At 40.7% G+C, this 27,110-nt stretch overlaps 1 protein-coding gene across 1 annotated transcript in view; it reads right to left on the reverse strand.

Annotated features, from left to right (window-relative positions):
* Positions 1–3,488: 3,488 nt before the first annotated feature.
* Positions 3,489–27,110, reverse strand: part of KIF5B (kinesin family member 5B) — a 36,943-nt gene continuing 13,321 nt past the window's right edge. Inside the window, exons 6-26 of the mRNA XM_048510726.1 lie at positions 26,189–26,244; positions 26,022–26,109; positions 24,200–24,324; positions 23,203–23,307; positions 22,721–22,866; positions 21,772–21,920; positions 21,174–21,364; positions 20,221–20,289; positions 19,187–19,393; positions 17,835–17,978; positions 16,126–16,314; positions 14,562–14,679; positions 14,060–14,121; positions 13,847–13,956; positions 11,174–11,275; positions 9,315–9,375; positions 9,159–9,230; positions 8,951–9,055; positions 7,565–7,781; positions 6,670–6,823; positions 3,489–5,929 (exon numbers count right to left, since the gene is read on the reverse strand). Of these exons, the coding sequence (XP_048366683.1) occupies positions 6,687–6,823; positions 7,565–7,781; positions 8,951–9,055; positions 9,159–9,230; positions 9,315–9,375; positions 11,174–11,275; positions 13,847–13,956; positions 14,060–14,121; positions 14,562–14,679; positions 16,126–16,314; positions 17,835–17,978; positions 19,187–19,393; positions 20,221–20,289; positions 21,174–21,364; positions 21,772–21,920; positions 22,721–22,866; positions 23,203–23,307; positions 24,200–24,324; positions 26,022–26,109; positions 26,189–26,244 (2,453 nt within the window). The 3' untranslated portion in view covers positions 3,489–5,929; positions 6,670–6,686. The remainder of the gene's footprint in view (positions 5,930–6,669; positions 6,824–7,564; positions 7,782–8,950; positions 9,056–9,158; positions 9,231–9,314; positions 9,376–11,173; positions 11,276–13,846; positions 13,957–14,059; positions 14,122–14,561; positions 14,680–16,125; positions 16,315–17,834; positions 17,979–19,186; positions 19,394–20,220; positions 20,290–21,173; positions 21,365–21,771; positions 21,921–22,720; positions 22,867–23,202; positions 23,308–24,199; positions 24,325–26,021; positions 26,110–26,188; positions 26,245–27,110) is intronic.

Here is a 27,110-nt window from a genome sequence, read left to right on the forward strand (position 1 = left end):
CCAGCCATTGCCTCTGTAAACAGGGCAAGTCCTTAGCTTATGATTTTTGGTTCACTATATGCCTCTTTAAAGGCGCAGGAACCCAGCCTGGAATAAACTGACAACTTTATTCCAAATCAGTATTGAAACAATGCCATGGTCTTACTAAGCCAGTATTTTAAAGATCCATAATGGATGAGGATCTTTCAAGATCAATCACAGCAAATGTAACCGTTCGGAAGGCCTAAAATTTTGTTCACATCCATTAGTTACCTTCTTGAAGTAATAAAGAAACAGTGGCAAAAGAAATTCCTTTTTATATCCTCCATAATTTAAAGAACCTGCTCCACTGCCTTAGTCTCCCAAAGATACAGCATTAAACACAAATTTTGGTTTCTATGGTTACAAAGATCACTCCAAGGAACAAGGGATGATCAATAAAACATGCCAGATGCTTCTTTGAAGTACTTGTAAGAACACGTACACTGAAGATCTTTCCAATGGGCTATGAATAAATTGGAATTGAATGACTGAAATGAGGGCTTTTGGAGAAGAGGATAAGAATTTGTAACCAGCAATAATCTTTATGGCATGTTTCTCTACATTTTTTGAGCTGCACAGATGCTGGGCAATGCAAGTCATGACTAACACTACAAACAGATTAGGATTTGAGACTCAAGTCCGGCACTTATCCTATACCACAGGCTACATTTTATTGGAAGGCTTATTTGGGTCACATCTATTATGTACAAGATGGTAAGAGAATTACAAGAACATTGTGGTGTGCTTTGGGCACTTCTCGAGCTCTCATATAAAGGGAGACGTTTACAAACAGAAGAAATCCATTGGTATGTTTAGGTGTCTAATTTTTTCGTATTAGCGCAAGAGTACGTAAGGCTCACTTCGGACAAGCTCCAAATATGTGCTTCATAAATAATGGTGCCAATTAACAATCTGGCAGAAACATAAGGAAAATAATTGAAAAGTTTTAATATCTTGCAGCTGAATTGGAGGGTGTGGGGAGAGAGGGAGTTAAAATTCCAGGTTTGGTGATCATATCAAAATATTTCCTAAGAGGCAGTGTGAAGCAGTGGATAACAGCAGTGGACTCCAATCTGGAGAATTGGCCTTGTTTTCCACTCCTCTACATGAAGCCTGCTGGGTGAGCTCAGGCTGGGTGACTCAGTTCTCTCAGCCCTAATTACCCCACAAGGTGCTTATTGTGAGGAGGGGAAGGGAAGGCAATTGTAAGCCATTTTGAGACTCCTTAGCGTAGAGAAAGGAAGGGTATAAAAACCAACTCATCTTCTTCTAAGGCACACCAGCATCTAGAGCCCAAATATAGGCCATGGCAAAAGATTCACAGGACAAAGCATACTTCAAAAAGCAGTCGGGAAAGAATGGTGTGAAAAGCAAGGTCATGAATAAGGAAGGTTTCTACATTCTTTTATTCACTTGGAGAGGGGGAGGAGTCATAAGGACGGTGTGTATTCCACACAAATGCTGGGTTTAAAATATGACATTAATGGTTATAACCGAAGAATCCCAGCACTGCTCCTTAGGTCTGGGCTTCAGAAACAGATGATCAGCGGGAACATGGTCAGGAGTAGAACTTCTGCACTCTAAGCAGTAAACTGAACAATGCAAAGTTTAAATGAGACCGTTTGCAATATTGAGTTGCAGAATCTGGTTTCTACTACATGGAATAGGGGGCAGATTCAGTGTCAGGATCATGATTTTAAGCAGCATTAAAAAAATGTTACCCACAAGTACCCAACTGCAGAGAAAATGTTACAATTACCTTGGTTTGGTTTTAAATACTACCAGCCCTACAATTCCCTTTGCCATAATGCAAAAACCCATTGCGCATAGTTTGTAACATTTGTGGAAATCTTGACTTTGTTGTAATATGTACAGTGAAGAACCTAGCGTAAGCATGCAAAAATGCTGCTGTTGTTAAAAGAACTGTGATATACAGCGTCAATATCTGTGGCATTTTGTATAAACGTACAGGACCAATTGAACAGTAAAGTCACCTGCTAAAGGCCCTGATGAGTAACCCAACAGATAGAGCTGCAACTGACAGAGTACTGGTACTGGTACTGCATTTCTCTTAAAACTCTTCTTAGATGCCACACTTCCAGTTTTAGCATGAAAACTCTCCTCTGCTTCAATCCTAATTTCAACTTTTAAAAAATCTAACAGCAGCAGCTCAACTGCTAAAGAAGCCTCCAATTTACTTCTTTTTTAAAAAATATCCACTTTTCACTGGCTTGGGACTTTTAAAAATATTTCTGAGTAGACATGGGTGATGCCCAAAGAAAATGTGTCCAAGCTTGTGCTAAGTTACCAGACAACAACAATCAAATTACAAAATCCCTTCATGTCTTCTCTCCAGTGATAGGTGATTTGTTTTTCTCCTGATGATGTCACCACAGTCCAATGGATACATCAAATTTACCAGATCGTCTTCTGGGACTTCCTGCTCTACATCTATTAGCTGTGCAAGGTCACTTCCCATGTTACTTTAGAAGGAGAACTACAAATGCATTTTTGAAATGCGCAAATACAGCTCCCTGAAATATCTGGCCATTTGAACATTATAAAATGCATGTTTAAAAATGCTGTCATTTAAATATATCTATACATTAAATGCAAGCTTAGTCAAAGACTTGTAATATAATTGGACTGGGGCACCCTCTAGTGGTGATGTATTCTAAATGACAGATTTCAATGGGAACCACCAGATACACAAGAGGCTGCGAATGATAAATGGCATTCAATGTGGAAGTTCAGAACAGACTGTTTTCTTAGTATAAAAGGTTGTTTTCCTGAGAGCAGACTTTGAACAAGTGTGTCACTACTGCGGATCAGGACTCTTGTATGGAAGATATATTAGTCTTCCAAACTATTTGAAGAAAGGAATTTAGGCTGATTTAAACAAGGGTTTGGGATTTATTCTGGTTTAATGATGATGTAAATCAAGGGGGAAAAAATCAATATAATGGTAACATTGTAAAGATTAAAATTTGATGTTTTGGTCTCAAACATGCTTAACTGGCTCACACATGTGCATGTATACAAGGAGTTGGATACCAAATAAGTTTTCTCAGAATATGAGAGAGGCAATTTTTGCTGCTTTTCCCCACCCCTCTGAAAACCCTTAATCCATCTCGTTTTGTTCCTCAGTCTTCTGTCAGTGTGGGTGTCCGTGGGTCTGACCCACAAATGCCACCACCATTTTAGTGATTTAGAAATGCCACTGCTGCAGGCTGAGGCATTCCCCCCCCACTCCCCCCCCCCACACACCCCGGGGTCCTCTTTCAAGTGTGGAAATGGCCATGGGTGCCCCCCCCCACTGAGTATACCCCTTTTCAGAACTGATTTCCACAAAACATTGCTCACACTATCTTCAAAACACATTGGTGCCATTTTTCCTATAAATGTTAATTAGGTTGTGTGTATTGTGCTAACAAATGGTTTAAAAGATTCTGTAGATCTCAATGAAATTCATTGAAATTCCAAGATTTTATTTAAACACAAAAAACATTTACAGCATGCAAGTAGTTAAAACTATATGGCATCTTCTCCAAACCATTTATTCTGCAATGCATCCTCATGTACTGAGAATAAACAACTGCGTCCACAAGGCAGACTGTTGTCATTTTAGGTCTAATTTAGAGTTACATAAAGAAATACATCAGTAGAGTTAAGCAAATAATTTAGTTGAATCTCCATTAATAAATAGTGTTCTTTCATCTCACTCAATTCTTACCCTAAGCCACTTTTTAAAAAATGGCCTAAAGGAATAATTAAAAAAAAAACCCAAGGAGTGTAAATTGGAACAGCGCTGCTCTTAAAATTCTATTGCAGATTGACATCTTAAAATTTACAAAACCAACAGTGATCCTGTTCATGCAACCTATTGTAGATGATCCAAAGAACTAAAATAGGAGTTCTTCTTGACAGTCTAAGTTGCAGTTCTTGGTAAACTTCATAAAAGGTTAAAATAAAAAAAAAGCTTAGGTATAAAAAGGATGTACATTTTGAGCTACATGCTAGTTACAGTTTATTTAACCGCTTAATTACACAGCCATGTCAGCACCAAAACCCGTGATACGTTAACTTACAGGAATGAAACTACCATAACAGCCATGAGAAAAGATCCTGCTTCATTTGAATATAGGGCCAGGAAACCAGACTTGCTGCATTAACTGAATCAGGACTGGAAACATATGGTTACTGTTCAGAAATCAGAATAAGTTGAGAAATGCAGCTCTGAGCTTGACTTGCAATGCCTTTTCTTCCTTTGTTTTACCCTCCTTGGAAGTTCCAGAAATAGTTCATTTTGGGTTTGGAGTGTGAATTCAAGCACAAAAACAAAAGGTCCTAGGATGTGAAAATCCCTAAATGGTGAGGGCCTGGCTGATAAAAACCCTAGCCTCTAAAAACAAATTATTTCTAAAAAGAGACAAATAATAAGGAACAGGAAATAAATGACTACCCAAGTTTTCCATTACTAAGCTCCACGATACAAATATTTTTGTGTAAAAAAAACCCAGTCCTCCAGATGAACAGAAAGTGCCTGTGAATGTTCTATAGAAAGACAGAAAAGTGGCATGAACTTGCTCCAGAACAGCCATCGCTCCGAATTTCCCCCCTGCTGCAACCTTCCTTCTCTTGACTGCTACCAACCTAATTATTGCCTTATGAGAAAGGAACCACCAAAGCCTTTTGGAACATCCATCGAGGGCGTTCTTTGACTTTCATGAGATGTAGCTACAAGTGCTTTTTTACAGGGGTAAGGTTTTTTTTTTCATTTTCAAAACTGCAAAAGAGAAAGGTAATAAAAAAAGGCCTGACAAAGTACTCTGGAAAAAAAACATTTACAGAATTCTAGATTTACAAATAAGTTACAATACAGTCTGCGTGCACAACTCCCACAACCATCTGAACACTTCCGGCCATTTCAAGCACTTTTTTTCCTTTCTGCATCGAGCTTGTTCCTTGCATTCAAGTGATTCGCACTCCCTTAAACTGAAATCCCCGTCTGCGCTGTGCAGATAATTAATAAAACCACGGCTGAAACAAGAGGCAGTCTACAGGGTTCCAACTGCACGCTACGGCAGCTAACACCATTTATCCAACCCTGGTGACCGTCAACAGGCTCATCAAGACAAAGCAGAATGTTTTCAGCTCATCACACTCATCTGTGTCTGATCGGAAACAGGATAGATTAAATAAGTCATTGCCAAGTCTTTCTATGTAAACTTACACTTGCTACTTGCTATACAGTATTAACTCCATTACCCTGATAACAGAGATTTAATCAAATAGTTGTTGAGCAGCCTGATTAGAACAGAAGTTTTTAGTTCTACGTTTGAGACTTCAGTGCCTTAGGGCAGTCGTCATAAGCACATCTCAGTAACGGCACACTGTACAAATAATTTCATTCTGACGCTCTATACAGCCAATGTGGGTACGCTTAATGTACAGGGCTGCTCTGATTCAAGAGTGGGTCAAGTAGTGTTATTTCAAAGTGGTAAAAATTAAAACATATTTTAACATTGTTCCACATTCCCTAAGACCATAGAATATACACAAGTTAAGCTAGGAAGCTAGGAACTAGGATGTAGCTTAACATACATTCAACTTGGCACAGTGCGGACTAAATTTAAGACGTGAAAGACAGGATTGTGTAATGGAAAGAGCTACATTTTAAAGTTACAAGTCAATTTTCCAAGAGGGACAATTTTCTCCATAATTTCATTGGGAATCGGCCGAATCTGTAGAATGAGGACAGCTGTACAGACCAGTATAAATTTATACAATTTCCCCCCAAAATAATCCTACAATCCCCCAGTACGAGACAGATATAGAGATCACTGTCATGGAATGACTCTCGTTGCACGATACCAATCTTCTTCATGCTGCATGTACCTTCCAGCATCTGCAAAGAACCAAAGAAACTTACTCAGAGAGCCGAAACTTCACTAATTAACTATGCAGGGTAAGCTTTATGCTATACAGTTAGAACTAAGCAGAAGCGAAACAATATGGTACATAATTAAGATAAAACATACAACAGAGTTTTAACTAATGCCTTGTTTAGATTTTAAACATTAGCTCACAACTTTAGCTCCATATCTTTAAATTCTACTCAAGTGTGAACCTCTATTCATCCAGTTTGGACTCTGCTTCTCCCAAAGTCACTCCATACTTCTGGGTTATCCATGTTTTATAGAAAAGGATCATCAGCTTGTTTTTATAGAATAAAATAATCCACGATAGTAGCTGAATTTGAAGAAATCATCATTTTATGTTTATTTTTCTCTTGTATATTTTATTGGAAATTCTCACCTTAAATAGGTTTTGGACCCAGTTCAAATTTAAGTAGGACTGGAAGCTGCATTTGGGCAGACACACCCCCCCCCCCCGATCTATACCTAGAACACTGAAATAGTGAATCAGAGGCACAAATTAAGACCATGTTGGATAACTTTTCAACCAGTCAAAATTCTACCCAGATACTGTGTGCAACTGAAGATACTCTTAATGGCAACAAACCCCACTTGCTTATTGGGAATTCTACTTAGCAGCGCTGCAACTTCAGATTCTGCATTTGCCTAGAAAATGCTTTTCTTCACAATTTTCCGATGGAATACATTTAGTATCTAATTGAAAGCCAACCTGGTGTGATGTAGATGTTACATTTTATCCTGCCGCCCTCCGCCTCCACGCAGGGCAACTGGCTGGCTGTTCTGTGTAAAAGCACCTCCCCCGCGAATTGCACTTGGATGAGTTGGAGAAGCTGCCGGATGCTGGCCAGGGCGGATGGGCTTAGCTGCACGGAAGAAGCGCAAGGGTTAAAGACCAAGCAAAACACAGGACACACAAGAGCTGCAATGTAATTTATTTTCCCATATGACATTTGGAATCTTTGGAAGTGTGGGGATGAAATGGGTCGTCTATTTGACTACTGTTAAATCTAACATGTCTGGATGTTTTCTGGCAATGATCCTGCTCTGACCCCCCCCCCTTCCAAAAAAAACAAAAAAACCTTCAAGTGCCTGGAAAAGAAGCTAATCCATGACGGATTAGGTTTTCAGTTTCGTATTATGTCATCACATACATTTCCTACATGCCAACAGTCCAATGAAGTCATATTTAGAAGTTTACATTTCTCCCCAAGCATGCAGACTGGGTAACTTTTGTTTTTAACAATGCACAGAATACTGATGATTGTGGTACAGTAAATTGCAACTGCTCTTTCCAAAGTACTAACGAAATAATATGACCAAGCACGAAAGCATAAGCATACACAGGTTTGGAACACTGTACTAATGGAAACTATTAATGTGGGATGGGTGTATGGAGCAGAGAATCAGTGGGAAGCTAGCCATCTTCCCCTGCTTCTGTCCAAGTCATTCCTCCTATATTTACTTCTCCAATTTAAATGGTCAACTGGGCTATTGTTACACAAATGTACCTACAGCTGTGGATACCTCTTCTACCACTTTAAAACAACTGACCACATCAAGCGCACAGCTCTTGCAGCGATTACTGCTCCGTTCCTTCTACTTACCAATCTGTGCAGAATGTGCTTTTCTGATCATATTCTTCGATCTGACAGCTTCTTTAATACGGTCAACTTCTTGCTGATATCGCTTGCGGTCACGAGATGCATTCTCTTTGGCTTCCTTCAGCGCAGACTCTAAAGCTTTCACTCTCTCAGCTGTAGCTCTAAGCCGTTTCTCCAATTTTGGGAGCTCACAGCGAAGATCTGCATTATCACGCACAAGCTGAAGAAGAAAAAACCAACCTCACATATTTGGCTTTACCGTCAAAGGAATCTTATTCATTCAACATTACAAAAAGGTAAAGAGGTCAAAACATACAGCAATGTAACATAAGAACCACCAATAGATATAGAACTCCATATGCAGTAATGGGACATTAAAAATAAAGATTTCTATTGAACAGACTTGGGTCTAATCTAGCCACAACTAACATACAAGAAAACAGCCATCTGTGTAACCTCTGATTTTGCTGTTCAGCAGAAATGGCTTTTAAAATATGATTTACCAAAGGTAATAATGAGAATAACAGTTCACTATACTTTCAAACTTAAAGAGTAGGAGATCTAAATTGTCCTCTAAAATTATAAAACTGATTTTAAAAAGATCTCCTAAAAATTCTAGTGATGTTCGGCTGAAATGTAATAAAAAGCTGTCCTTTCAAATGGGAGGTGAACCATTCTAGACCGTTTATATTTCCATTTCCCTCAAATGAGTGGAACAAAACTGCAGCATCTGCTCTGCAATCAGTCTCCTGGTTTTGAAGAATGACTCGCTGCAATTGGACCATGGGAAACATCAACCAAACCAAGGCCATTCCAGGTGTCAAAATTGACCAGAGTTTTTTTTTAATTTCCCTCATTAACACATAATAATTCAGTGGCAGCCCAATCCAGGAGAGAGTGAATCCGCTCTGGAGCCAGCACTGCCCAGTGCCAGCACAAGTCCCTGGCCACCCCAAGGGGCTAATGAACTGGCTGAAGAGGTACTTACCCTGGCAGCCGGGCACCACCATCGCCCAGGCATGCCAAAGCAAAAAGCTGCACGGGACGCTTCGCCGTAGTCGGCCTACACTGCCCAGCTGGGCCCCCTGTGCCAGCACACCCATGGGCAGAGATACACAACATTTTCTGTGGAGTCCTTCTGCTCTCCTCAGTAGAGGAACTGCAGGCCTTTTTTAAAAATGCTTTTGGGCTTCCCGCGCTGCAGGAAAGCCCTTTGGGGAGGGCAGAGAGGTGCTGTCTCAGCCTGCCGGGCCCCTCTGGATAGGGCTGTAAAATAGCTTAGCATGAAAGTGAGAATTTTCTGTGGGGGCGCACAAGTTCGAGGACTCCAGGATCTACAAAAGCAACCATGGCCAAAACTAAAATAATGCAAGAATAAATTAAGGTTACCTGTTTGTGGACTTTTGTGAGCTGTTCAAGATTATTCTCAAGAAAAGAGATCTTTTGCTTTTGTGCAGCGCTGCCCCCGGTGTCATCTGAGTCAATCTCGGCACTCTGTAGGAAGGAAGATGAGTAACCGATGCGTTTAGTTTCCAAAGCAACCAGAATCAGAAATGGCAACAGACTTTGACATAAAACCAATTGTGTTTCACATTACCTTCTTAACTCTGGTAGCCAAATCTTGAACAAACAGCTTCCTGAGGTTGTGCAGGGTCTGAAGTTCTTTGGCCTGATAACACAAGTCAAAGTTTAGTAACATTCTAAACTGGGAAACTGAAGCCATTTGAAAAACTATTCTGCACAAATTACTTACCACAGTCTCTTCCAAACCTTTCAAGTCTTGTCTTGCTTGTTCTCTCCTATCTTGCATAACCCTAAAGTGACAAAATTCAGACTTACATATTTGGAGGAAACTGAGGCTATCAGAGGCTCAAAATGGTCCACAATAATGCAACACACAAAGAATATGAATAATAAAACCCCAGACAACTTAAAGAACTGCCTCTACATCTCATTATAGATCCAAGCAAAGTAGACGTGGTCCCAAATGTTGCAACCCGACAGGTTAGGCTGAAATGAACTGATGAAATGGACTTCTACCATGGGTCATAGGGAAGAACAGAAGCAAATGGCATGTCTGATATGAGACTGGTTCTGTCGGATGGGAATACACCATGTTCATGTGTTCTCATACTCCTGAAAAGAGCTGGTCAAATCACAAACCATTTGATTTAAGAAGCCAACGAGATTGTCAGCAAAGGGAGGGGGGAAAATGTTTATTACCCAGCACCATAAAAAAGCAGGGAGGGATCATCTTATTGGGGTGTTGTGTCATTTCCGGGCTGTATGGCCGTGTTCTAGCAGCATTCTCTCCTGACATTTCACCTGCATCTGTGGCTGGCATCTTCAGAGGATCTGATAGTTGGAAAGGAAAGCAAGTGGAGTATATACCTGTGAGTGAAGGTCAATAGGTGAGGGAATCTGGATAGGAGTGGCCATGCTATGCTTCAGGAGTCACATGCTACACTTCATTGTTACTCAGTTGCCAGGCCACTCCTATTCAGATGCCCTCACCTACTGACCTCACAGGTATATATACTCCACTTGCTTTCCTTTCCAACTATCAGATCCTCTGAAGATGCCAGCCACAGATGCAGGCGAAACGTCAGGAGAGAATGCTGCTAGAACACGGCCATACAGCCCGGAAACCACACAGTACCCCAGTGATTCCGGCCATGAAAGCCTTCGACAATATATTGATCATCTTATTTGTGGACAAAATTTGGTCACAGCCATGCTGGTCCAAAATAAAAACCCCAACAAATCTAAGTGGCACCTTTTATTAGGGCCGCCCATGACAACTCAACAAAGTGTCCAAGTTTTCAAGCTGCCCAAAGATAACAGATGGTTGAACTTTTAATTATTGAGTAAATGGCTGAAAAGCTTGCACAGACCCAAGAGTATAAGATTGTTTTAGGAGAGACACGGAGCCAAGAAAATGTTAACTGTATGGAAAGGAATCAAACATTCTTAACCGCTTTTATATAAATCAATTATTATAAGGACTATATATCTGATGTGGTCCTTTTCCTCTCTATTAAATTCAAAAATCATGAGTCGTCTGGAGGCAGTTCCAACTACATAGAACAAGCTGGACTATGCAGAATATTATTAAAGACTTAAAGGATGTTGTTTGTGTACTGCTGGTGATCAAACAACTTGGCACAAATCTTTCAAAAGGCAGACCACACCAGTACTCTTAATATAATGGAATGGATTTGAAACAAGCCCTTGGAATTGGTCTCAACTGTTGGCTCATGTCTGTTACATCCATCCACATGCCAGCTTTCTCCATCCACATGCCAACCCTCAAGGTATGCCAGCCAATTTAATGAGAGACATTTGACAGTACATGGCACAGTATTCCAATTTTAATGCATTATTTACCCAAAAGGAACTCTTTTATCATTTGGACTTTAAAGAACAACTTTCATTTCAATAGCACATAAATGCTGACCCCAATATCTTTGAGTTTCCTAATTAGCAATCTCTAGAAAGCCCCCAAGAATACACAGGTATGGAAAATCTGTAGTATTTTGGAAGTCATCATTTCCACGCATCACTATTAGACATGCACAACTGCAGATTATGTTCACTGCAACTTCTACTCACGTAAGTTCGTGCAGCTTCCTGCTTTTCTCTTGATCGGTAGCTTTCAATTTGTCGTGCTCAATTCGGAGTCGCTCCTGCTCAAGCATCATTTTCTGATTTTGACTGAACACATGAAGGAACAAAGATGCCATTAGTAAGAGAGAAGAGTTCTACAAAGGCCAAAACATCCACATCTTGTGACACAGGAACTCTAAATTCCAAAATGCGAATATTAGCCTGGCTCCATTTGTGGTAGTAACTGTAATGGAAATCCCCAAAGGATGCAGAATCAGACAGATGCAAGTTATAGCTCCCAGTAGGGGTGACTGTCGCACACTCCTGGAAATGGACAGTGAGACATGTGCTTTACAAAGCTTTTAGGACAAACCTTATGACTCCTAAGAACTTTACAGAAGATGGAACCGTTTTGTGGACTGCTAATCTCCCAGACCTGTACAAAGTCTCTGAGATGCTAAATACAGATAAATGAATAAAGGCCCACATCGATTTATGATAGAGGTGACTGAAGCAGAGAAATTGGTTTTTATATCCCACTTTTCCTTACCTTTAAAAAGTCTCAGGGCAGCTTACAATCACCTTTCCCTTCCCCACAACAGACACCATGTGAGGTAGGTGGGGCTGAGAGAACTGTAACTAGTCCAAGATCACCTAGCAACTTTCATGTAGAGGAGTGGGGAAACAAACCCGGTTCATCAGATTGGAATCTGCCGCTCATGCGGAGGAGCAAATAATAAAATCTGGTTCTCCAGATAGAGTCCACCGCTCTCAACCACTACACCACACTGGCTTTCTACTTTACTTTCTACTTTTACTACTTTCTACATAAATGACCTGGAAGTAGGGGTGGGTAGTGTGGTGGCTAAGTTTGCAGATGATACCAAATTATGTAGGGTGGTAAGAACCACAAGCGATTATGGTTGTTTCTCCAAGTGGACCTTGAGAAATTAGGTGAGTGGGCTCAGAAATGGCAAATGCAGTTCAATGTAGCTAAATGTGCGATGCACATAGGGCAAAAAATCCAAACTTCACATACACGCTACAGGGGTCAGTGCTATCAGTCACAGACCAGGAAAGGGATTTACGCGTCTTTAGTTGATAGTTCCATGGGAATAACACCTCAATGCATGGCAGCTGTGAAAAAAGGCAAACTCTATGCTGGGGATAATTAGGAAAGGAGTTGATAATAAAACTGCAAGGATTGTCATGCCCTTATATAAAGCAGTGGTGCGACCGCACTTGGAGTCCTGTGTTCAGTTCTGGTCGCCACATCTCAAAAAGGATATCGAAGAGATAGAAAAAGTGCAGAGAAGGGCAAATCTTAGATGATTGAAGGATTGGAGCACCTTCCTTATGAGGAGAGGCTGCGTCTGGGACTCTTTAGTTTGAGAGGAGACGTCTGAGGGGATATGATTGAAGTCTATAAAATTATGCATGGGGTAGAAAATGTTGACAGAGAGAAATTTTCTTTCTCAATACTAGAACCAGGGGCATTCATTGAAAATGCTGGGGAAGAATTAGGACTAATAAAAGAAAACACTTCTTCACCTTAGCGTGTGATTGGTGTTTGTAATATGCTGCCACAGGGAGTGGTGATGGCCACTAACCTGGATAGCTTAAAAAGGAGCCTTCACAGATTTATGGAGGAGAAGTCAATCTATGGCTACCAATCTTGATCCTCCTTGATGTCAGATTGCAAATGCCTAAGCAGACCAGGTGCTCAGGAGCAGCAGCAGCAGCAGCAGCAGGCCATTGCTTTCACATCCTGCATGTGAGCTCCCAAAGGCACCTGGTGGGCCACTGCGAGTAGCAGAATGCTGGACTAGATGGACTCTGGTCTGATCCAGCAGGCTAGTTCTTATGTTCTTAATCAATCTTCATAACTGACTGCCAACTGGGAAGGCTCAAATAAAACGTATTTTGAAAAAGGCTTGGAACGATTGCAATGATTTAAATTTTACCTTTTAATTTTAATATTACAGTGGTAACGCTAGTTCCAGTATTTTTCACTACACTTGCAAAATCAACACAAATGGACGATGGACTTCCGGCGGAATGGCGTTTCAATCTGGTTGAGCCTCTGAGTGCTCCCAGACTACACACTGCTGACAGGGGCTAATTTGCTGGCTGTAGAGCAAGTTTTTCTTAGCTCTCGCCTCCGCAGGGACTGAGAACCTTGAATTTGGCAGGTGGACTGGAAGGGTCTGGATTTCAAATTCAAAAATCCAGAATCAGCCACGTGAGTGAGCCGTGGAGCTCTTAGAAACAGCCTCCTCCTTTTCTTTGTTCTTGTTAGTCTTTGCTTTGCTTTCCTTTTCTTTCTAATCTTTTCCTCTTTAAATCAACTTCCTTTTCTTTTCCCATAATTTTAATAAATTATTTTTTTAAGAAAAACATGAATGGATGGTGATATCCTCCTGCAAATATATACATTGTCTTACTACCCAGTATAAAGGAAACAGTTAAAGTAAACAATGAAGAAATGTTTCAGCAACAGAACTAGTAGGAGGGTATTTCACAACAGAGACTGAAGGTATTGTAGCTCTCAAGATCTCCTGCACTGAACAAAGTGGGGGGGCTTAGACTAGATCGCCCTCAATACCTCCTTCTACTCTAGAACTCTATGCAGCAATTGCTACTTTCGTCCACAAAAGTAAAACAGCTTGAAATGCTTACTCTTGCAGTTCCGTGATAAGTTTCTCCTTTGCCTCGACTTCATCTCTCAGGCTGCTGATCTGCTTCTGATGAGTCTCGCGGTGGCTCTGAATCTGCTGCTCGACAGCTTGCTAAAGAATCAAATACTCTGATTACTTTTACATCGCTGAAATCAGACACTGTATTTCTGAAACTAATTTCGAACCATCAGCTAAGAGCCCACAGTTTACGTGCCTTGACTTCATTTGCAGTCTGAACTTTGTTCAAGTGCTCCTTCTCCATTTCGTGGACTTTTTCTGGTGAGTAAAAAGAAATACAGAACTTTTGAAGACACAACATCACGGCCGTACCATGCCACCCCCAATACAGTGTGCTTTACACAAAGAATATCATTAGCAGTCCTGTTGGAACACAGCAATCTTATCCTGTCTCCTGTTTCCAAAAGCGACTAACCAGTTACTTCTGGGCATCCACATGACTGTACAAGCAATTTGAACGAGTATTCAAAAGCACTTCACAGTGTGGGTAATAGGATCACTGTTGAAGCCTTGAAGTTAGTAGGCCATTATCTATTGAAGCCTTGAAGTAGGCCATTATCAGTCCCACATTACTGTTAGAGGTTGAGACTGGCCTGCCCAAGGGCAACAGCTTCACAGCAGACCGCGGAACCTGGAACTTCTCCAGACTTACAACATTCAACATTACAAATGGAGTTATGTGCATAAGGAAATCATACTTTGTGCTCGAAGCTCGACGAGCTCATCGTTAAGGGAATCCACAGACTCTTCAAGCTGTCTTTTCTTCTGTTCCACGTTCTGAAGATACTCTGTAAGCGACTTGATCTTGGCCTCGTGCTTTTGGATTGAAAACATGATATTACGCTCAAGAATACAAGATGCTGACAGTTCAAATGACAAGACCAAAACGCATCTCAGGAGAAGTCTGTGCAAATGCAGGTTGTTCTACTGCACATATCAAGAGGTCCCCAACAACTTTTTAAAGCCCGTAGGCAACATGGAATTTTGACAGCGGGTACTGAGTGCAACTTCAAAATCATGTTGCAACAGGTGGAGTCAAACACGGCATCTCCCTCCTTGCTTTGCAAAAGAACTGCATGGCAACCAAGCAGAATATATGAAGCTGGACTATTCAGAATTTAGCCATTGTTCTGTCAAGGTTAGGATTATCTGTGCTTTGGTTGGAAATGTGATCTAGTTCACTGGGACAACTGCAAGTCTGGAGAAAACGTTATCTTCCTTCATGCAGCAAGCTAGACTCCTGGGATCAAAGGTTAGGACAAAGCTCCGTCTCTGATTGAAAAAGGCTCCCAGTGGCAGTCGGTCAGGTCTGGAAGGGAATGGAAGCACACTCAGGCGAAGGAACGCCACAGTGCTTATCAGTCCTCCTGATCCTGCAATGGCTGTAACTGTTGCCACAGCCATGGAAACCCTTTCAGTTGAATGAGAGCTGCCAATGACAAGCCCAGCCTAACAGTGGCCCCACCACTTTCTGAAAAGCTTGCCAGGCACTGGAGAAATAGTGGGTCAGTGAGCACCGGCTTCTGTTTGGATCTCCAAGTTATTAAAGGCAGTGCTTTCTACCAGTAGTGGGGGTAGTCAGCATTTGATATCATTGCTACCTTTGCACAGAGTTCGTGTCAGCTTGGTACAACAGCAAGCCTGCACCGCTTGAATTCGAATATATAAATCATAGAAAAAAAGAAGATTCATGCCTGTCATTAAACCATGTTTACTGTAAAAGCATCCTACACAAAAACTCAGCTGGGAAAGCTGCTTAAATGGGAGCAGCAGTGGCGTAGTGGTTAAGAGCTAGTGTATCTAATCTAGAGGAACCGGGTTTGATTCCCCGCTCTGTCGCCTGAGCTGCGGAGGCTTATCTGAGGAATTCAGATTAGCCTGTACACTTCAACACACGCCAGCTGGGTGGCCTTGGGCTAGTCACAGATCTTCTGAGCTCTCAGCCCCACCTACCTCACAGGGTACTTGTTGTGAGGGGGGAAGGGAAAGGAGTTTGTAAGCCCCTTCGAGTCTCCTATAGGAGAGAAAGGGGGGATATAAAGCCAACTCTTCTTCTTCTTCAAGTGTCAAAAAACAACCACCCACCACACAAAAGTTACAGAACACTAGGCTCACTAAGAAAAAAAATGCAATGAACCGCTTGTGTTCAAGGAAATTCTAATAATTATTAGCTTAAAATTTTGTTTACTTGCAAACATTTTGCTAGCTTAGGACTCAAGACACAAACACAACAAACTAGAAGAACCAAGTCAACACATTTACCTGTGAGATACGAAGCTGGCAGGCTGCTAGCTCTTTTTCATTTTCTTCCATTTTCTTGTTGCTTTCCGTTTGAGTACTTTCTAACTGCTTGCATCGCTTGACCATGGTTTTCACTTCAGACTTCATTTTACTGATGTAGAGTCTTGCAACTGTGAATTCTTCATCTATCATGCCTGTTCCTTCAGGTTGCTGACAATGAAAATTCCAAAATTTTAAAATGTTGAAAATAATCATGCAACACACACACACACAGGGAGAATCAGAGCCACAGTTTGAGACAGCTTTCAAAGCATTTCCTTCCTATTTGTAGACTTTTTAAAGACTGAGAAAAAGTTTAACTACGAACTCTCTGAATTTAATTTTTTTTGTACCACAACTATGGATAATACAATGATTATTTTGTCTATGAGACACTACAGCTGTCATAAATCACCCAATATCGTTTTTCATTCATACACATATATTATTAATTATTTTTCAGATATCTGAAAAATAATTAATAATATATGTGTAAGAATGAAAAAACGATATTGAGTGATTCATGACAGTTAGAGTGCACCAGCTTGTGTTATTACTCCCAATCAATTTACTGTTGCACTCACAATTGGCATACTATGAGACACTACACACATTTTAAACCACTGCAATGCTTAGGCACCCTATTGTTTTAACATGGTTTGTTAAGGTAACTTTATTCTACAGATTTCCAGTACTGCAAAAGTAACTTTACTTGCATGTACAAAAATGTACCCCCTATTTACTCAAGTGCCACAGAACTGTGAAGAGGAACCAACAACAGTAGTAACTGACTGCAGCCTGTGTGCACAGAAGGCATGTCCAGTTTCCTAGTGTTCCAACAACTTGCTCCACAGCAAGATCATTCCTGGTGTTGGGACCTGTACAGAGGAAGTCACATGGACTTGGTCCCTGTAATAAGGGGGGTGGGGAGGAATAGAATTGATTGCCCCCCTTCTTTTTCTTTCTTTTAGCAGCAGAGATACATTTGCAGAAGACACAGAAAGATTTCACTCTGTTCCCATTCCTCCCTGCAGGCTCCATGCAACTATCCCTCTGTACAAGTCCCAATGAGCTTTCCAGAGGTTGAATGGAGCTGTCAGAATAAAGAGAAAGCAGGAAGATCAGCGTTCCAGACACAGAAGTGGCCACAAGCACAGATAGTTTTAAAAGACCTAGGGAGGAGGATCCATCAATGACAGCCTGCCATGGTGAGAAAAGAGAACCTTCACATCCAGAGTCAGTAAACCTTTGAACACCAACACTAGGAAGCAACACCTGAAGGAAGGCTCTGGCCTCTATGCTCTGTTTCACCCTACAGGAGAATTGTCTAGCCATTGTGCTGGACCAGAGGGACTACTGACGTGAGGCAACAGCTTCTATTTATATTCTTTTTTAAAAAATATATTTTTATTGAGCTTCTATTTATATTCTGTGCAAGTATGGTTGGATACAGCCCACTAGAAACATCTTTTTATTGTCACTGCAGATAATAAAAGGAAAAGTTTTATCCTGTATCATTCATTAATAAAATACAGATAGTTGCAGTCTCACAACTAACACGTGCTTCTAATGTCCAGGAATATTTTCCTCAAAATGGTGTCAGGAGCACAGAGACACAGCAAATGTTAATGTCCCAAAAAGAGCACACAAGTGAATTCGTTCTCTGCACCACGTCTTGAGTTTCCACTCACCTTCACGTCATTATTCCCAACGGCAATTCCTATCTCTGCAAGATCTTTCAGCAAAGAGGCCATCATTTCTGTGGCCCGTTTCTTCTGATGATTGGTCATTTCCTTCAGTTTCTGAAGTTCAGCATCTATACTGGTTAATGTAATCTGAAACAAGGCGAGGAAGACAGTCAGATAAAGAACGCACAGCAGATGCTACCTGTATGCACACACAGACTGAAGGGCCTCCTGAACAGAATTTGAAGTGGGATAGTGCGGGCAGTCCCTGAGTATGAAAGGAGGACAGGCCGCCTTCTGGAATTCAGTGGTACTGTTAATCCACAAGTTCTAGAGTTCCTTTATATAAAACCGATGCTTAAGTAATACTAATGGGGAAGCTGTCCTGAGCCTGTATGGAGAACAAAACAAATAAATATCTTTTCACTTTAGAAGTTCCCGAGTACCACTCCGTTTCAAAGTACTATGCGGATGTTTTACACTAAAAACATGCAAAACTCATCCTAGACTTGGTTTAAAAAGTAAATACTACCAGATCTGCCAAATGTTCCATCATCTTTCAGAGACCTGCAAGTCCTGCCAAATCAACAGGTGCACGTGATGCTCTGATTCTGAACTACAATCATGGGGCTCATAAGGCTTTAGTCTTCTTCAGCTTAATCTACCCTCACTATCGTTTATCTGTTTAATCCCTACCCTACACTATCTTACTACCGAGCCTTCTAGTCTCCTCCTCACAAAGGAGGGTGCAATTTAAATGTTGATAATATAGTCTCTCACTTCTGCACCTCCATTCCATTCCTCTCAAAGGAAAATGAAATTAAGTGGAAAAAGATTTTCACAGAAATCAGAGACTGATGATGCCAGAAAGGTTACCTGGCTACATTCAGGAGCACAGAAGGAAAGGACCTGACAGTCATACAGATTTTGTAATCTTAACATCCAGTACTAAGTACAGGGCAGCAAAAGGTAGTGCTTAAAGTGCTCAAGGTGTCTTTGAAAATCTGTTAATTGAGAAGACACCATAACTATTGACACATGAAAAATGGAAGGTTGAATTTTTCAGATTAAAAGCTTTGAATAAAGTGGTAATAAATTAGCCGGAACCCAAAGACGTCCTGCCGCTGGAATTTTAGTTAAAAATCCATAAAAGAAGCTGGAATAAAAATCTTTATTTACGTAGCTACTCTTTATCAAATGGCTCATGAATGCACATAGTTGTCAGGTGTCCATAGACTACACAAGCATACATCAGGACTACTTTAAAAAAGGAGCTTTAGAAAATATTTTATGTTGGGTTCGCAATTCCCGCCAACCAAAAAGTTAGAGATGCTGAATTCCTTGCCCTCCATTCCTACCGATTTCTGATTAAGTTCATCACTAAGCAGCTCGTATTCCTTCGCCTTGTCCTCCACTTCCTGGGACTTCTGGTCATAGTTGACGGCAAGTTCCTCGAGGGCCTGCAGCACCTCTTTCACTTCTTCTTTAGAGGCATCATTTTCAGCCTGGAGGCGATTCAGTTCAGCTTGCATATTGTCTTGGTCCCGCCGAGTTGATGCTAGAAGCTACACATAGAAGTTATGTCAATAGTGTGCTCTGAGAAGTTATTAGTTCAAGTGTAAAATGATAAGATTTGCAAAATAAACGAATTCTAACATACTCTTAATTATCTATTTGATGACTAGCTAACTGGGCCTAGGTAGGTTTTGGTAACTGCTCAGCTACTTGCAACTTAACAGATCACTGAAAGATTTCACAATGAAACTGACATGTCATCTAAATTCCAGGAAGTTCCTAGGTTTCCGCAATTGTGCTCTCAAGGGCGACTCTAAAGGCATTACACAGAAATGCTAAGCAAACTCTTAGGAAATATGACTTCGCCTTCCTGAAATATTTTAAAAATAAAACTGTGATAGAACTAGAAGTTATACAGAACTTCAACAGTAGCCCTACTTGTACCACCTATCCCACATATGACTATTATTCCTATATAGCCATCACTGCAAATGATGTCTAAAGGTGCCCGTGGGTGCCATAACGTCCGCCAAATGTGTTTAGAAAGCGGGCGTGGCTAAGAAGAGATTTTTTCCCAGCAAGGCTTCTGATTACCCAATGGAGTCTTGACTGACTGTGCAGATTTTTTTTAAACAGTGTTGTGGCAGCAGCTGCCATCACTGCTTAAGGATCTTCACTGTGCGACTGATGGGTAAGATGTGGCAGCCACTGGCTAGGCCTCCTACAGCAACAATTTTGTGGCTACACCCACCATGCTGTGTCAGGATTCCAAAAGTGCCCACTGGTTCAAAAAAGGCGGGGACCCCTAGTCTAGTAACTTGCACAGGCAATTATAATACTAAGTGTTAAAAAAACACCACCCAGGAACTAAACTCACCTCTTCCTGGTCCAACATCTGTGTTTTCAGTTTCTCAACCAACTGGCTCTGCTGATTAATTTCTTCATCCTGCATACATATAAAAAAATCTATTTATACTTTACAGTCCATTAAAAATGTCCAAGGTCAACAGAAGGTGTTTGACCAGCTTCATAATTAAGGCAGTGATCAAGAGTCAACTGATTATTTGTTTATGTTATTTATAGACCACTTAAGGCAGATTACACATTGCAAGTGAGTACAACCAGCAAAATGGGACATTTAGTAACTCAGGTATTAGGATTTCAGAGATCTGGAACAATCCGAAATAACTAAGTATCATGTAAGTATTAACATGACACATTAGGTAGCACTGAGAAAAAACAGGATAGTTCCTTAAATAGCAGTCTCTCTTACCACAAAGCAACTCACTTTTGAGAAGATGACTACTTTTCAAAATAAGGTGCAATTCAGGTGGAAGTGAGCTAAAAAAAGTGGCCAGGAATACCCAAAACCTGGGCACATCTGAAGAAGCCAAAATTTCGGCTGGTTAAATCTCAGTTGAAATTTTCCAACTGATGGTGTTTGACATACAACAAAGTTATATGGTGCCACCAAGAAACAGAACACAATGAACTTTGTCGTGAGAATGCACCAAACTATTTTTCTACTCATTGTCACTGAATTTAAGTTTGTCACTTTAAAAGTGTTGTTTCAGCATGTGTTTTGATATTTCAGATACTCAAGGTGTTGAAAAATGGCTGTCTTCAATCTTAAACTGCCTATGATCAGATGTTCCTTAGTCTCATTTTAATAAAAACAGACACAATTTCCAGTTGCTACTTGAAATGAACATAAATTCTTTCAATTTACAGTGGAGGGATGCTCAGTTAACCATGAGAACACAAACTGGTGGATTGCACTAACACTTTCAATTCCAAGAGAAAGAACGTGTATTAAAACCTAACACATACCTTGTCATCTAATTGTTTGTATAATTTAGCAAGTTCTTCTTCACACTTTCTCCGTTCAGCATCAGTGAAACTGCCAACCACTCCAATAGTAGCAGTTGGAGTATCATTAGTAATGGTTACATCTTTATCCACAAATGCTTCCAAGTTGGCTTTCTCCTTGTCAAACTGTTCATCAACAGGTACAGTCTCACCTTGAAATGCAATCAGTTCCAAAACAAATGTTACCACTTTTGCTGGAGACATATTGACACACTGATTCAACATTAGATTGGCTGATTTCACGCCCCCACAAATGTATCTGTGGATTCTACAATGCAGCTATGATACTAACATAGTTTATGAAGCAATGTTTTAATCATTTCAGCAACACCTTTTCAGGTCAAGGTATGAAGAACTGAATAAAAATGGCAGTATTCTGTTAAGATGAAGTTATTTAGAAGGGCTGGAATAACACTTCAAATTCCTACGAACAAGCTTCATGTCAGACATCTCTTCAGCTGGAAGTGCGGATTTTTCCAGTTTTACAACCTAGATTTAAGATCAGTATGCAATGCAACAAAGAACAAACAGTAGAGACACTAGAAATGATTCAACTCACCATTACGCCACCTGTTGAGCTCATTTTCAAGCCACTGTATGGTGTTGCGTAAGGTCTTATTTCTTTCCTTTTCTCTTTCATATTTTTTCTTCCATTGCTCTGCAGTCAGCTCCACATTGACACAAACTGTGTTCTTGATAGTCTTGGCTCTAGAAAGGCAGATTAAAATTAATTATATTAACATAAACATTGAGCAGCTGACAAGATATCCCAAGTCTAACCTGTGCTAAGGATTTTAACTTTACAGCACAAGATGTTAAACAAGCCTCTAACAGTTTTGCAAGGCCCCCATAATGCTTTCAAGGATAAATGTATGCTTACAACCTTACAAACTTTCATTCAGGTACTTCATTCATCTTGTAAGCTACTCTAGTAGAAGGAAGCCTGCCAACTGCCCACCTGACTCTGTCAGCACTGCTAACAGCCTTGGCAGGAGCAAAGGGTTGTAGAAAGGTGCCCGTCTACAAAAAGTGACATTATGTATTAGCAATCCCCCTCAAATCTCTGTAGCCTTAGAACGTCAACAGGATGTGATGTCACTTTCTGGGTACAGATGTAGGCTCATCCCCAAAATCTATTAGGGGTTGCAGGCACAGGCCTGGCATTCCTAAACAAAAATGTAGGCATAATGTAGTCACACCACTAGAAGTGTGAGCTGAAGATAAGGTTATATGAGGCAAAAACTCCACTTCTGCAAACTGGCAAAACTAAAGCCACTAATACAGCCTTTGCAAGTCATAGTCCTGGTCTCCAAAAACCCGTTTGTAGAATGCTCTGACTTCTTTTAAATGGAAATTCACAATCATCAACTACTGACAAAGCCAGAGATAAGCAATACAGATCAGATGGACCACCAGTATATTGAGAGTATATTAGTTTACAAAACGAGTACAATCTCTCTAGATTGTACTAAATAAACACACTCTTTTGTACTAAATAAACATCTCACCTTTGACCAAACAACAGTGTAGATTTTGTTTCAGATTCATTGTAAGATGATGGAGAGCAACAAATAACGATTGTTGTTCTACAGTTGCCACCTAGTGAATCTTGAAGGATTCTAGTCATCTTACTATCACGATATGGAACATACGTCTGTAAACAAAATAAAGAGACGGCCTATTTAGTCTACAACACATTATCTAAGTATAATTTGGCTAAGCACTTTCTTTTGTCAAGTTATACAAAGCGCACCATTATTACATCTCCACTACCTGAGATAATGAACTTACACAATTACACTTTCTAGCAGGAAGTTGTACAACAGTATGCTGCATAAATACTACTCAACATGTAATTTTGGAGTTCAACTCTAAATCCTTTCTCCTACTGTAGACACTTACGTTAGTTTTGTTACTATCTGGTTGTGCTGAATGTGGTTTAATACAATAAGAGATTTTCACCAAATGCATTCAAACCAGATACACTTACACTATTTTCAGCTAAAGCAGAAATGACGTTGCCAAGAGCCGACAAAGACTTGTTGATGTTCTTGGCTTCATCCAGCACAGCGCCTTCAGCTCCTGTTTTACTAACCTGAAATAAGAAATAAATAATAAATATGTAAAAATAAATAATAATAATAAACAATAATAAATGCAATATAATAAATACATAAATAAATAATAAATAAATAACAATCTCCAATAAGTCATTCCTCAGGGCCAAGGGACTTTCTACAATACTCCAAGAAGCCTGAGAATCTTTGCAAATAACCATACAGTGTAACTGTACAGTCGTAGTTACATTCTCTTAAGCAAACTGAATTCAATCATCTTAGAAGTGTGTAGCTCTGCTCAGGACTGCAGTGTCAGAAAAGCACAAAAACTGACATATCCACTAAACGATATGTTTTATGGATGTCAGCTGTACAACCCAGAGAGTCATAATTCAAGAGGTCAACAGCTTCATTAAAGAGTAAGCATAGTCATTTATATTAGAAGATCTCTAGAATGGAACAGTTGAAGATTGCACACACTTTTCCAGGTCTCAGAATTTATTACAAACACCTGCTATCATAGGATGTATTTGTCTAGAAGTAGTGCAAATCCTAAACCATTATCTATGGTTTATAACTAAACAATAAAAGGATGCAATTACTGTCCACAGTTGTACACAGCCCCACATACTGGTGATTGACTGGGATGCTTGACCATATAGTACAGACAGAAGACAACCACATATAATTCTGCATAAGTATCTTCCAGAAAGCATTCAGACACAATGGTGCCTCCCAGATACTCCTGGATCATAGATTAAGCCCATGTGATTGCTAAAAGCTGTGGTGTACAAAAATAGGAGATGGAATATTCATCGCACATAATGTAAAGCAACAGGCTACCACACCCACCCTAGTATTGTCATGTTAACACTCAGCACCTTAGTGTAATGACCCACTTTCTATTCATCGTTTCAAAATGTGCATTACCTTTTCGCTACCTGCCAAGTCTACAAGGTAAAGCTTTCCACTCAATTTCTGTTCCGTTTGAGTATTTTCTTGTTTTACATTAATGAGAAAGATGCTATGACTTCGAGAACTGTGTTCATTCATGTCTAGAATAGAAACATGACACCGTTTTGTAAACACACAACAAATCTCAATGTATAATTCAGTTTCACTGTCCAGTAACTGAAGTGGAAGAGACTACATGAGAAACCAATGGCAACAGATTGCACAGATCCTTGGGACCAAGAGAAGATGTGCGGGCCTGCTAAATACATGCAGATACAGTTGTCCTGAAGGCAAAGGTTCCCCTGTGCAGAAGTCCCCATGAGGTAACACCACATTCGGACGATTACTAGACAAACTATCAGAGTGGTCTGTCATTACCTTCCCCAGTTGTCTATACTTTACCTCCAGCAAGCTGGCTACTTATTTTACCTACCTTGTAAGCATGGAAAGCTAAGCCAATCTTGCGCTGGCTACCTGAACCCAACTTCTGTTGGGATTGAACTTAGGTCGTGAGCAGAGCTTTGACCGCAGTACTGCAGCTTATCACTCTGCACCACGGGGCTCTTTAGTTTTCCTTAGAACCACGTTGAACTCTTTGCAGCATCAAAGAGGAGCGTGCATTTGAGGGGAAGAAACTAGTGCAAATGTATTGTTGAAGACTTTCATGGTTGCAGTGAAATGGCTGTTGTGGGTTTTCCGCCCACATCTACGGATGGCATCTTCAGAGGCATATCATCATGACATGCTTCAGAGGATGCCAGCCACAGATGTGGGCAAAATGTTAGGAGCCAAAACTACCAGACCAGGGCCACATGGCCCAGAAAACCCACATGGCCCGGAAAACCCACAAAGCCGAACAAGAGTAACCTAACACACTGTTAGTCAAAATAGATACAAGTGTTCTCTAAGTGATCATCAATTGTAAGTCTTATTTGTCTAGGTAAGGTAATAAAAATATATAATTTCGGGCAGACAAAACTTTCCAGCAAGAAGGATACTGACTTACTGTATAATATAACTACCTGGCAGCATCTGAGCCCTTCCTTTTCCCCCTACAACCTTCTTCTCAACTTCCCATGAAACATTTGAACTGCAAGGTGCAGGCACTCTCCCAAAAGCAGCTTCTCATTTCCCATTCAAAAGAGTGCCTGCCTGCTGGGAAGATGGACACAGGTCAAAAGGAGTGTAAGAGTTCCACCCCACTTCTTTCCTTGCAAACAACTACCTCTCTCAAGAGGAGATGAGAGGCTGCAGTCTAATGGGAGAGGGATACACACCAACCTTGCGCCCTCCTTCTTGACAAGTCAGATGATCCCCAAATCCAGGGGAGGGTCCTAGAAGGGTCAATTCTAAGGAGCCAACTGCTGCTTCTAGCTCAGTTGGGAAAGTTCTCCACCTATTAGAAAACGGGTCTCTTAGACGATATTGCATTTCCTGATGGGAAATGCACTCACTCCCAGGGAAAAGATCCTACCAGGTGCTTCAGATTGGGGCGGGGTGTGTGTGTGTGTGTGTGAGACACTGAAGACGCTGAGGCTTGGTTGTGTTAGGGTAATTACCAGTGACTCCAACACTTTGGGAGGTTTGACTGAAGTGAAACCAGCTCAACCAGACAAAATAGTTTAGCTATTATTGGAACAGACTGCAAGTTTCCTAAACAGGAAGAAAGGACCATTTAAGCACAATATTGAAAAACTAGTGTGTTTTATTTAGACTGAATGTGCTTTGTACATGCTCACCATGTCAAGACAACTGTCTGCCCAGAAAACTGGACCTTACTGCCAAAGGAACCACTTACTTGTAACTGCTACATGTCTGTTAGATTTTCCTTCATCTATTGTATCCATAACTTCATCTGGACTACACACAAAACGTTCAGTGCAGCCCTGCAAAAAGTATAAAGCGGCTGTTACTTTCATGAGTTCCAAAAAGAACCAAGACATCCGGCTCAATTCTTATACCTACCTTCACATAAGGTACCCTGTTTTTGTCCTCGTGAACAGAAAGATTGATCTTGGAGACTGAAAGAGAAAAGGTCAGAGTTAAGAGTTAACTTCTAGTTGGACAGCTATTATCTGGCTAAAAAGAACATAGTCTTAAGGGCAACTCTTCCATGTGAACCTGCTTGTTCGTTAAGGCCACGTTCCAGGTGTCCTGCCTTCAAAGAGTGGGGGTGAGCAATGATAAACACAGCCTTCTTTGAAGCGGTGTCCTATTTATAGAACACCCTCCCTAGACCCAAACCTATCGTGCAAACTCTGTCAAAGCAGTTTTATTCTCCTGAGCCGTTGGTTACTGAACTGTCACTCTTGCTTTGATCATGGTGTTACATGTTCTATTGGGATTTTATTATCGGTTCTAAAACCTTGGGAGATCACAAACCAAAAAGGCAACAAAATTTTTTAAATCACCTTGTAAATCTGAACCACTTACTACAGTTTTCTGTTTCCAGTAGCAGTAATCCACATTTCAATGGAAAGCTCACAAGGAAGGTGAAAATTTTGTTTCTTAACAACTAGTTCTCTCAAGAAACACTTCCGTGAAGTTTTATTTAACAATCATTGCTTAAATCTCTGGATACATCCAAGCCATAAGGATTTCAACTGCACTTTCATTTATATCATGAGATCATATGCCCCAGGAAGGCTGCCAATCGGTCACGTGGTGGGCGGAAAATCGCCCCCACAGCCCTCCTCCTTCCCCACCTTGACCCGGCCCAGCCCCGCTAGGCTGTTCCTTCAGCCAGCAAAGCCTGGCTGGGCCGCTATGCCTTTGATCATCAGTAATTTTACAGAGCTTATCACAGCATTTCATGGAGCTTAAAACAGTAGCAGTTTTTCTAAACATCTTTGTTATCTCTTGGTGGAAAAGCTTCCCACATACTTGA

Source organism: Sphaerodactylus townsendi, linkage group LG11, assembly GCF_021028975.2.
Source record: "Sphaerodactylus townsendi isolate TG3544 linkage group LG11, MPM_Stown_v2.3, whole genome shotgun sequence".
Classification (NCBI taxonomy): Eukaryota; Metazoa; Chordata; class Lepidosauria; order Squamata; family Sphaerodactylidae; genus Sphaerodactylus; species Sphaerodactylus townsendi.